Source organism: Stegostoma tigrinum, chromosome 20 (assembly GCF_030684315.1).
Source record: "Stegostoma tigrinum isolate sSteTig4 chromosome 20, sSteTig4.hap1, whole genome shotgun sequence".
NCBI lineage: Eukaryota > Metazoa > Chordata > Chondrichthyes > Orectolobiformes > Stegostomatidae > Stegostoma > Stegostoma tigrinum.
Window position 1 is genome coordinate 42640869 of NC_081373.1, and position 12839 is coordinate 42653707.

The following is a 12839-nucleotide window of genomic DNA, read 5'->3' on the forward strand; positions in this document are numbered from 1 at the left end:
TGCTCATGTTAAAACCAAAATATCATGAAAAATCCTTTTCAGTTCTATACTGCAATTATATCATGTTTGATTATTTATCTGGACACGTATTTCACATTGAAAATGAACCTATAGTAAACATACATATACAATGATACACAAATTTATGTACACCCTGAATATATGCTATTCGTACACATATGCAATACTTGCAGTTACGCAGCCTAGTTACACACTTGCTATGTCTGCAAATATGAATGCACACATGCTACCCATATAAATATAACACCCGTATTCAGAGCTACCCATGTATATTTCCCTACAAACACACGCTCACCTCCTCGCACCCCCCCACACACACATGCATACAACTTTTACTAAGTTATTATTATTTTTATTATTAACTTTTATTATTATTCTTCCAATGAACTATGTATATTCTAAGGCCAATTTACGGGAGGCAATGACCTAGTGCTATTATCGCTAGACTGTTATCCAGAGACCCAGATAATATTCTGGGGACCTCGGTTTGAATCCCACTGCACCAATAAATATCTGGAATTAGGAATCTAATGACGACCATGAATCTACTGTCAATTGTCAGGGAAAGCCCATCTAATGTCCTTTAAGGAAGGAAACTGCCATCATTATCCGGTCTGGTCTACATGTGACTCCAGATCCATAGAAATGCCCTCTGGGCAATTAAGGATGGGCAATAAATGCTGCCTGGCTAGCGATGCCCTTATCCCATGAGTGAATAAAGGAAAAAAGAAGTTGCAAAGGTTTGGAGCTATTCTCTATGGCTTGCACTGAAAATACTGTACAGTGGTAAAAAGAATAATTCCAGTAGATTAATGTCTTCCAAAACAACTGAGAAAGGATTTTTGTTGGAGAAATGCCAGAGTACTGGAGAAAACCATTATTCAAGAAGGGATAAACCAGGAAACTACAGGCCAGCCTGTCTAATCTTAGTGGTGGGGAAACTATTGGAAGCAATTTTCAAGGACCTAATTAGTCTGCTGCTGGAAAGGCAGAGATTAATCCAGAGTAGCCGAGGGAGGTCATATTTAATCAACTCGATTTGAATTTGAAGTAACCATGTGTGTTGATGAAGGCAAAGTATTTGAAGTAATCCACTTGGACTTCAGCAAGGCATTTGATAAGATCCTGCATAGCAGGCTGAGAGTGAAGGTAAGAGTCAATGGGATCCAAGATCGGTAAATCTGCTCCAGATGGTGATGGTTTAGGACTGTTTGGTGACTGCAAGCCTGTGTCCAGTAGGATTCTGCAGGGATCAGTGTTGGGGCTCTTGCTTTATGTGGCGTATGTGTACATAATGTAGATGTAGGAGGGTTAATGAGTAAATTCATGGATCATACAAAAATTGGTGGGCTAGTAAATAGTGACCAGGATTGCCTTGGAATATAGGAGGATAGAGATGAGCTGGTCACATGGTTTGATAAGTGGTAAATAGAATTTAAACCAGATAAGTGTGAAGCGATACACTTCAGAAGGGAAAACAAGGCAAGGAAATATGTAATGAATGACAAGAGCCTGGGAAGTACTGAGGATCAGAGGAACCTCAGTGAGCATGTTCGTCAGTCTGTTAAGGAAGCAGAACAAGTAGGTAATTGGTAAAGAAATCATATGTGATATTAAACATTTGTTATTGATGTATACCATTTAAGAACAGGGAGGTGATTCTGGAACTGTATAATATGTTACTTAGGCCACAGCTAGAATATTGTGTCAGTATTGGAATCCACATTATAGGAAGGATATGATTGCACTGGAAGGGTCCAAAAGAGATTTACCAGGATGTTGCCTGGGCTGGCGAGTTTTACTTATGAAGAGAGATCGGGTAGATCTGGTTGTTTTCCTTGGAGCACAGGACATGGAGGGGAAATGTGATTGAGATGTGCAGAACTATGAGGGGTATAGATCGAAGGAAAATTTTCCACTTGGTGGAGGGATGAATGATCAGGGACCATAGATTTAAGGTAAGGAGTAGGAAGATTTATAAGGTTATGAGAAAAAACTTTTTTCACAGAGAGGGGTGGAAATGTGAAACTCACTGCTTATAAGGGCTTCACAACATTTAAGAAGTATTTAGATGTATATATGAGATGCTGAGGAATACAACGTGCGAAGCACTGATAAATGGGATGAGAATAGTTAGATGGTTGTCTTTGACTGGTGCGGACTCAATGGGTTGAAGAACCTTTTTCTGCACCGTAGGGTGCTATGAATTTTGACTCTATGATACTACAACTTATTAACCTGCAACCGCTTATGTTAAATTAAGACAAAGCATAATCCTTATAAAGCCATGAGGTTGATTGAGGGAAAGATCAAGAAGGATGAAAAAGTCATGCATTTCTCTTGCAATTTGTGTTTCTCGTGTGGTCAGTACATTATAAAGTAGCATCTTTGATGGGAACACACTGGTACTTGAAGCATTTGTTCTCTGTTCCTGGAGTTTACCAATGCAATCAAATTGCCTGTATCCAAATGATCTAACTTCCTGGTCATTCATCAGAATGGTGTTAGAACTATGTCTTTCAAAGGGAATCAAAACCATTTTGTTTTAATTCTTGGAAGTGATGCAAAACAAACAGTAGTAATAATTTATATACAATGGCCTGATTTTGTTTTTGATTGACTTCAATAGAGAGCAAAATTAAACTGAGTATATAATTTATGGTCCATTGAATGGAATATATTAGATTTTTGGTAAACGTTAAAATCACGATAGAAAGCTTTCAATTATCTGCAAAGATTTTTTACGTGGAGGTTGAGCTTTCTTACTTTATGCACTTAGTATAAGTTCCTTTGTAATGTTGTTGAAAATTATCTCACCAATAACTGACCAGTAAATCCAAAATTGGCTTCTGTAGCCTTGGATTTTCTGCCATAGCTAGAGGAGTGCCAAATATTTATTTGTGTGTGAAATCAGAGTCCAAGAAAATCTGAAATTTAATTTATATTTGAAATGCTTTCCAATTATCAGCAACTGAGTTAATGAAGATTCTCAATATCTTACCCACGATACATAAACTTTACCAGCTTAACTGTAAATGCCTAATGCCTTCCTGACAGCAAAATAGATCTCTTCCAGATTTTCACTGACTTTCCCCTCTTTTAACTGGCAGGCTGATGCATACAAACTTTCAGCGAAATTTCATAGAATGCAGTTCAACTATTAGAGTATCGAGTAAAAATACAGATTTATCAGATTTAGCATTTCTTTCTAAAATTAGAAAAATAAAGGCCATGTTCAAACTCCATGAATGGAGTAAAAAAGTCTTGTTTTTTCCTAACATATGGAATTCTAAATGAATGAAGTACATGAAACTCACTTAATTACAAAAGCAGTATCATTTCAAGAATGACCTATATTAAATGTTGGAGACTAACAGAAATGTCACTATGGTTTTGTCCTAGGATGCCCACTTTTCCGAATTTGTTGATAAACAGACTGGCTACACAACTGTTAACATGTTAGCTGCCCCTTTGATGCAGGGGAAGGAGATATTAGCAGTCATGATGGTGATCAACAAAATTGGTGAACTACAATTCTCAAAAGAAGACCAAGAGGTAAATGAAAAGAATCATCTAAGATTTTTGTGTAAGTTGAAAGAAAAACAAATCTATTGACTAGTTAATTTTTTATTTCTAGGTTTTTACCAAATACCTTAGTTTTGCATCTCTAGCATTGAAATACTCACACTTGAGTTACCTCTACAACGTGGAAACTCGACGATCCCAGGTAATATGTGTTACATTATAATAGATCCTTTTTTGGGGCGGCACGGTGGCGCAGTGTTTGGCACTGCAGCCTCACAGCGCCAGGGACCCAGGCTCGATTCCACCCTTGGGTAACTGTCTGTGCGGAGTTTGCACATTCTCTCTGTGTCTGTGTGGGTTTCCTCCGGGTGCTTCGGTTTCCTCCCACAATCCAAAGATGTGCAGGCTAGGTGGATAAGCCATGCTAAATTGCCCATAGTGTTCAGGGGTGAGTGGTTTATAGGGGGATGGGTCTGGGTGGGATCCTCCAAGGGGCGGTGTGGACTTGTTGGGCTGAAGGGCCTGTTTCCGCACTGTAGGGAATCTAATCTAATCTAATCTAAACTTGAATCTTTCACTGAGGCTGGGATGCGAATTCTAGCTAGAGCTGTCACACTTGAAATATCACTCTTTTGCTGACAACTATGACACTTTAATCATTCTCAGATATCAAGTGTTTTCCAATTATATTACTCACGAATCAATGAAAGTTCTTTATCTGACTTTCAATGCGAGATCTACATAAAATCATAAAACATATTGCCAAGTATGAACACTTTCTTTGTTCAGTCACTTTATTGTCCATTTGCTGCAATTGGTAAGTAGCCAAACCTGTCCTCCCTAAAGGCACCGCTGGTGACCACTCTGCAAAAAGACCCCAAATCTTTTTATCATTTACTTTTTGGTGTCAGGATGAGCAGGCTTAAACTAAACATTTGAAAGTCTATGTGTTGTAGAACGGGATCCATTTTATTGTTTTTTTGTTGAAAGTAAAATTCCTCAAAACATTTGGTTCTTTACACCATACGTACCTTTTACGGAAACTGGAAGGACAAAAATGTGAGCCTTCTGCTGCGCAGTAGTGTGAATCTTCCTTTTATTACTGTTGGGGAACAGAATGTAAGACTGCTGACTCAGACTGTTGTGTTAAGCATCTTATATCCCAGTTCAGCTGTGTTAACTACACCTTTCAGGAACACACAAGTGCTGGAGTGTTCTGGTCTGGCATGAACAGTGTTACACATTTTACTGATTCAGCTCTTAGATCTAATTTTATGGAGATCAGACAAAGGCAACATTTAGTTGCGTTGATGCCAACCAGGTTTTACTTCGCTATAAATAGGGTGTAAATCCAAAATGTGTAAAGGGACTCCGAAAACTTAACTAGTACAATGTAGAAACCTTAAGGTTAAGGGGCAGATGCAGGCCGTTCAGCCCACTGAGTCTGTTCCAGCTGAACTGATAATCCTCAGCTCCACTTTCCTGCCCTTTTCCCATAACTTTTGATTTCTTTACTAAGTTTAAAAAACAAACCTAGTTAGCCTCAAATATACTTAATGACCCAAACTTGGCAGCCCTCTGCAGTAAAGAATTCCCTAGGTTCCCCAGGGTCTGAGAGAAGAAACTCCTTGTCTCTGTTTTAAAAGGATGACTCCTTTTCCTGAGATTGTGCCTTTTAATTGTAGACTCTCCCAGAACGATAGAGAGCCTTTCCACACCTAATCTGCCAAGTTCCCTAAGCATGTTGTGTGCTTCAACAAAATTGTCTTTTTTTCCAAACTCCAATGAGCACAGGAGCAACAAACTCAACCTCTCGTCAGAAGACAATCCCTCCAAATGGGATCAATCTAGTGAAACCTCTCTGGACAGCCAGTACATTTTTCATTACATGAAGAGCCCAAAACTGTTCACAGTATTTCAGCCGTGGCCTAATTAGTTTCCCTTTAATGCTATCCTCTTGCTTTGTAAGCTTAACATTTTCCTGTCCTAAATTAATTTAAAACCCTCTCCACAACTCTAGTTATTTGATCATAGTCAAGAAAGCCAGCTCGGACCATGGCACCCAAGGTACTGTTTTTCACAATTGTTTTGTGTTGAATGGTAAGCCTATGAGCTCCCTGTGAGGGATCTACCTTGTTCCTATTAGTGAGCCAAACTGACCAGTCCAATATGCAGCACATTTTGTTCTACCACAGAATTTGCAGTTTGGGTGTCAGATTATGAAATCTGTCAAAGTGGGTGGATTTGCTAATGATCCTCTTCAGTAGACATGTTATCCATTCTTCCATCCCAAGGAAAGAAGTCACCAGTTGGTCATTGTACAATTGATAAGCCTGAGGGGTTATTAAGTACTCAGTAAAGCTCTTCATAAGTGACATGCTGAACCATGACGCTCATTGTTAAAATATATCATGTATTGCGACTTTTCATCTTTTCACTGTGTTATGAACAGGTGAGGAGGAATTGACTTCCTTCTCTTTAAACACATTTTACTACTGTCTAAGAAGGATGATGTCTTCCATAGTATGCAACAATCATCTTTTAAAACTAGCTGAAAATGAAGAAGCCAAATTATAAGCTTTTCTTGAATGAAAGACAAAGAAATTTTAAGTCCCTCAAAAATAATAATAATGCAAGATCACACACACACAAACACAGGTTATAACTTTACAAAACGGGAAGTGTCTGATACAGGCAGGAAGAGTAGACTATGTAGATTTTTTTTAAAAAGGGTCCTTTGAGTCTTTGGGGTGTGAGATTTTAAATAAAATAATTACTTAATTGTTGACCTATATTCTGCAGCAGCGGTGAAGGCTGTAGGTCTGTGTTCTTTGCGAATAGTTGTTATTCTCAAATAGCTTTCTCGTGGGGTATTGATTTTGAGCTGGAGAGAGACAGGGAGAGAAGAAAGCCTTGCACAACCTCTTTGCTACTATCAGTTCTTATTTTTCATTCTCTGCTTTGCTGATCAAAGTAGCTGCAGTTATAGGCCAATTTGTATATTCCTGTGTCTGTTTCACTATCCTTCCAAACTTTGCAGGTAACGTCAGGAAAAATCAAACATTATTGGGGGGGGGGGTGGTGCTGGGTGAAGGTGGGAGGAGATGAGATTGTGAGAGGCAGAACACAAACATCTTATTAAAAGCCAAAATAACTACAGACACTGCAAATCGGAAACAAAAACTGAAATTGCTGATAAGCTCAGCAGGCCTAGTAGTATCTGTGAAGTTAATGCTTTTAGTTGAGCGATCCTTCCTCAGAACTTATTGGCTGGTGTGGCAGGATTGATGGGCTGAATGGTTTGCTTCTGCTGCCAATTTGTAAGTTCATATGTAAGTAACCTAGTATCTCCTAATACGTGAATCTATCACGCAAGTGTGCATTAAATAGGATATGCAAATTTATTCAACCTATCTTTAGCTGACGTAATGTTAATGTACTTAGTTTTATGTATTCCAAAGTGCTCCCTAGACTTGCCTCACTCTGTTGTCAGGTGATCATAGAGGCCACTTTAGAGCAGAATTTGCCCTCTTTAAAAGCATTATATGTTAATAAAGATCTCAGGTACTAAAATGGAAGTTCAATATTGAGAGTCCATTTTTGTAATGATTGTAACAACTGCAGAAATACTCACCATATCATGTTATGGTGATTTCACCAATTGGTGTCACAATGTCAGCCACAACTTGTCTTAGTATGGAAAGTGGGCACCTTAGCACATTCTCAAACCCCATCTCCAGGTAGTACCTTTACAGCAAATCTGAGTTATCTCTTCAGCTGTTTGACAAATCCACCTTCAGTATAATGAAAAGAATTACATTGAAAAGCTGTGAGATACCGTTCACTTTGATGTGCTGACTGTCTAAATCCATGTGGCGTGTTAGGTTTACTCATCTGCTAAATTCTAATCACTCAGAGGCTTTGGCAAAGAGATATTCCTTAAATGTTGAGTGGTTGGAGAGCATAAATGTATGAAGGGACTTTGGTGTTCCTGTCAATCAGTCACTGAAGGCTAACGTACAGGTGCAGCAAGCTCTTCAGAAAGCTGTTGGAAAGTTGACCTTAATTGCAAAAGGATTAGATTGCAGGAATAGTGAAACCTTCCTTCATTTGTACGGAAGCTTGGTTAGACTGCACTTGGAGTACTGTGTGCAGCTCTGGTCTCCTTACCTGAGGTAAGATATTATTGTTATAGAGGGAGTATAATGAAGCTTCACCAGACTTGTTCCTGGGATGGTCAGACTGTCTGATGAAGAGGGTTTGGGCAAACTGGGCCTGTATTATCTAGAGTTTAGGAGGTGATCTCATTGAAACTTAGAAAATACTTACAGGAATAGACCAAGGTAGGCTGTTTTCTCTGGTTGGGGAGGCTAGAACAGGGGGAATAATTTAAAAATAAGTGGGAATGCCACTTAGAAACAAGTTGAGGAGGTTGTTTTTATTACTTCAAGGATTGTGAATCTTTGGAATTGTGTATACCTCAGGATTCAGTCTTTGGTTACCTTTAACGTGGAGATTCATTGGTTTCTGATCACCAGTGGCATAGAGCGAAATTGGGGATAGGGTGAGATAAATGCTTTGGAGTGTTTGAGAGCTGTGAGCGTATAAACTGGCAGAGCAGGCTAGCTGGGCTGAATGGCATCGACCTGTTCCTATATGTTCATTATGAAGCTGATCCACCTGAGGGTGCTCAGTGCAATGTCAATATTGAATGAATCCCTTCCTTTACACAATACTTTGTTTCCCTGCCGCAAATTCAAATTATTTTGGATCTTTACCCAGCCTGGAAGAAGTTCTGCTCTCGAATGTCTTTAGAGTTCTGAACCACCAAGGAAAGCTATTTAGATGCACATCTTATGAAAGTAAGGTAGAGGCACTGCAGTTGCACTGGGCCACAGACCTGCTCTTTTATTAGAGAGACGAGTGATGGTGTTTTAACCTGAGGATCACCATTCCTCAGGTAAGGGGAAAGGTTGAGAATGTGGGACTTTAATGGTAACCTCAGCTGGTGCAGGAATTTCATTTGTGTTGGAGTCACTCTGCATCATAAACCAGCTGTCCATCCACTAACAGCTTATTACACTACAAATTTATCATGTTTGGACTTTTTCAGTGAAGAAAGAAAAGAAAGTTTCTCTGCAGCTTCTCAGGGTAGTCTCAAAGGACTGTTCAGGCTAAAGTTGGCATCCAACAGAGCATCCAGATACCACTATGAATTAACATTTATTATGGAAGCTCCTCATATCTTCCACCAAATAGATTCAAGGTTGTCTTTTGCTCCATATAAAATCTGCAGTTACTGTAGCCTGCACCGCACCCCACTGGCTAGCTCATTCATTAAGATAGAGATGCAGACATGACAGAATACAGGACTGCTCCCCAATAAACAAGTTGATTAAATTTTTGAATCCTATCATCATGAATAGTTTACACCCAGAGTTGGAGAAATATATCAGTTGAATGAGTTGCTTTGCTGGACCCATGCAGTTAGATACCTCCAAGCTGTCACCTATAAATGATCCAAAAGCTGTCAAACCAAGTATCTGAGATGGAAAGACATCTTAAAAGATTATATATCATGGAGAGCATAGCAATGAGACTAGCATCATCATTTCAATAGAAGATAAACTTATTACTTCTAATTGGACCAATTGAAAAAAACATGACTAAGATTCATAATCTTTTGTTAGGTAAGATTATCGGAGGATATGGATTGAAGGCAGAAAAATGGAAATGAGGTGCAAATCTGTTATCATTTAATACAATGGCAGAACAGTTTGAGAATAGGTACACTCCTGTTAATATGTTCCTAAATAATCTTGCTTCCCCAGTGTCCATTAGACTATGCTTTATGACCAACAGATAAGATTAATGTCCTCACTAAAAAGAGTTTTCCATGCCTGTATAACACTGAGGATACCTGGATCTAAAGTTACTGTGTGAATGCTTCCTATGAGCACTGTGGTTGTACCAACACCACATGGACTGTAGCAATTCAATAGAGTAACTCACTACCGCCTTCTCACATGGGGATGGACAACAAATGCTGGCGTTGCCCAGATCCCTTACAAGCGTATAGAGAAGAAAAATATAATTATCAGACTCAGAGAGGCAAAATACTTTGTACGCACAGATTCTGTAAATGCCTGTTTGTATCCCATCAATAGATCCTTCTGTGGTCTGCCAACAAGGTATTTGAAGAGCTTACAGACATTGAGCGCCAGTTTCACAAAGCTCTATATACAGTTCGCATTTATTTAAATGTCGAAAGATATTCAGTTGCTCTTCTGGACATGACTAAGCAAAAGGTAACAATTACAATGATGCATCTTTTCTCTTTTAGTTTGCTATTTAAAAATGTCAGCTACGATTAAATGGACGATAACACATTGTTTAACTAAACAAATACAATCCTATGAAATGCAATCCTAGGAGTTCTTTGATGAATGGCCAATCCAGATGGGTGAGGTACCTCCTTACAAAGGCCCGAAGACCCCAGATGGCAGAGTAAGTTCATGCACACACCAGTTCAAGCTCAGTTCCCAAAATGGATCATGTGTTAATGTACCACTAACAACAATTGTCTCTCAAACTATGTAGGAAATCAACTTTTATAAGATAATTGACTACTTGTTGGTTGGGAAAGAGGAAATCAAAGTCATCCCGTAAGTATAACCAGGACTTTGCAAATCAGTAAGTGTATTTTAATAGAAGGGACAAAATCATACCAAGAAATCGTCATTTCAATTCATTTTGTACTTGTAGGTCACCTCCAGCGGATCACTGGTCCCTTGTGAGTGGACTGCCAACCTATGTTGCTGTGAATGGCTTTGTAAGTTAATTTTAATGACAATGATTTGCTTTGTTGGTATTATTTGCTTTCCTTTACTATCACCACTCCATGGGTTAATGTTCACTACAGCAGCCATTGGCATCCACAATCAATATTCAGCCCAATGTGTAGAGGTGTCTTGTGTTATTCTGCAAAAAGAACATTTATCATTGTAATATGATTTTAAAAACTGGAAGAAAGCAAAAAGTTCATAATGTAGTAGCATTAAAATAACAAAAACATAAGAGTGCTTTAGATTTTAGTCTGTTTTACAACCAGAATCATATGCATAAAGTAATATAGCATATTCAGCATACTAAATAAAGAAATAAATTGGCTTTATATGCATCATTTGTGGTAACATTTTTCCAGAGAAAAATACATTGTAGGATTGAACGTGGTGTTGGTAGACATATGCTTTAACATGGGTGTGCAGGCAATGTTGGCAGTGGATCTATAGGTTACATAGACAAAAATTCCAAAAATTTTGGGAACCAAGATCTAGCTCACTGATTTCCAGCTTTACTGAGATGGCACAATCCGGACAGCCAATCTGCTCCCGTCAAACTGGATGTTGTTTGACACGTGTTAATAAAACTGCAAGCACTGTCTTTAACCTGCCTTATAAGTTTATCTGTGGCTGATGGGTTTTCCTGGGTGTCGGGAAGCATGGTAACTGTCGTGAAGTGTTGGTACCCACAAAGGAGGCAGGAGCTTTCACAGCGCTGCTAGTGGGGCAGCAGGTGTTGCCTTGCTTAGGAATTCTGTCTGATCCCTCTCTCATACAAACCCCATCTCCATGCCTAGAACTGGGAACTGGACACTTGACTCCTGGGTTAAGGAGCAGCCTACATTTAGGATTACTTTCCCCTCCCACCCAGGGGCCGCAGACTGTAGGCTCCTCTGGGATAGCTCCCAGTCTGACTGGAAGACCTGCTTGTCAATCAGGCTGACCATTGGGTTTGGGCCTGCTAGAGCCGAAAATTTCACATTGTGGAATGAAAATCCGGAAGCCCAGGTTTCCTAGATGCTAGTGGTATTCCCTGCTCCCAGCAGACCATTGGTAAAGCTTTCCTGTAAACATTCTCCTTCACCTCACTCACTGAAATGTAGCTGTTTAAGACCATTTGTCCCTTTACCATGTGTCCCACCACAATCACTACCTATTGCTACCCCTGTAAGGTTTTTTTTTTACATTTGATTCAAACCATATATTCGTATGTGGTATTGCCTCAATCACAGGAGGTTGTTGAGATCCAAGTCCCAGAATGTTTTCTGTGAGTTAACTTTCTTGCCATGTTGGACTATGCTGACATTTTTTCAGCCCATTCATATTCATTTATACTGTGGAGATCATCCCCCAAAGCCATCATCCTGACATCTTTTCTATGATGTAGATTCTTGCTACTCCAACCTGCCCACCCTCCCTTCTCTTAGCTTGCCATACTGCTATTGTAAGTTTGAACTATTTTCTTTTTGGATCTCCCTGCAATTGAAGCCCCCAACCTTGATTTAAAATGGGCTTTCTCTGTGCTGCCCCCCTCCCTATGTGCTGCACAGACCCCGTGCTCCTTCCTGGCCCATCATTCCAGTACTAGCTACAGCTGATACTTGGCTTTCTTCAGTCTCCCTCCTCCTTTACCTCCAGTCTTCTGCCCAAGAATGGGCTGGTATCCCCTAATTCAGTGGTGACTCTTGCTGTATCCAAAACCTTAAACTCCCTCCCCAGAGGTCACTCAAATCATTGGCCAATACTCTCAGTTGAGCTAATTTTTCTATCTGCCTGCATGTCTCTTAATTGCTATCAGTTTTGTTTTTGGCACCACAAATTCCTTCCACTCTCTCACTCCTTCTGTCTTCTAGTGTTACTCTTTTTTCATCTTTCAAAACTTCCAATTTTCTTCCCTTGACGAATGTGGGGTTTCCTCCCCTTTTTAACCCATGTTTATCCTCCCTGGTTAGAATCATAGAGCGTTACTGTGTGGGTGGGTGTTGTTATGGACAGACCAAATCCCCTCAAAACATGTCAAACCTGGACCTTAACATTTTCTTATTTTAAATGTAAGAGTTAGCATTGCATTCCAGATGCAATTCGATTGGTCACACGACCAGGCTTAAAACCAAACATGCTTTAATTATACATCATAGTTAAAATACAATAAAGGAAAGAAGAATTGGAATAAATTAACTCTATTGGAAAACTTAACAGAGTAATACATTATTTAATTCCTAAACAGCAGCTGTTCCAATAGGGTAACAACTCATAAACACACCCTTGGCAAAGGCAAATTCGGTAAAATAGATTCTCTCACATGCAATTCTCCAGATAGAAGTAAAAAGCATCAAGAGAAAACTCTGTGAGAGGGAGAGAACTCAAGTATTTTGCTGTAGATGGGAGAGATGTATTGCACCTTTCAAGTCACAACAGCTCCTGAAAGCAAAACTAAAATCCATATTGGCC

At 39.4% G+C, this 12839-nt stretch overlaps 1 protein-coding gene across 1 annotated transcript in view; it reads left to right on the forward strand.

The window, feature by feature from the left end:
- The window catches only part of pde6c (phosphodiesterase 6C, cGMP-specific, cone, alpha prime), a 45464-nt gene that overhangs the window by 3906 nt on the left and 28719 nt on the right, over positions 1-12839 (forward strand). Inside the window, exons 2-7 of the mRNA XM_048550731.2 lie at positions 3424-3576; positions 3659-3748; positions 9714-9854; positions 9979-10053; positions 10147-10211; positions 10312-10378. Coding sequence (XP_048406688.1) covers positions 3424-3576; positions 3659-3748; positions 9714-9854; positions 9979-10053; positions 10147-10211; positions 10312-10378 — 591 coding nt within the window. The remainder of the gene's footprint in view (positions 1-3423; positions 3577-3658; positions 3749-9713; positions 9855-9978; positions 10054-10146; positions 10212-10311; positions 10379-12839) is intronic.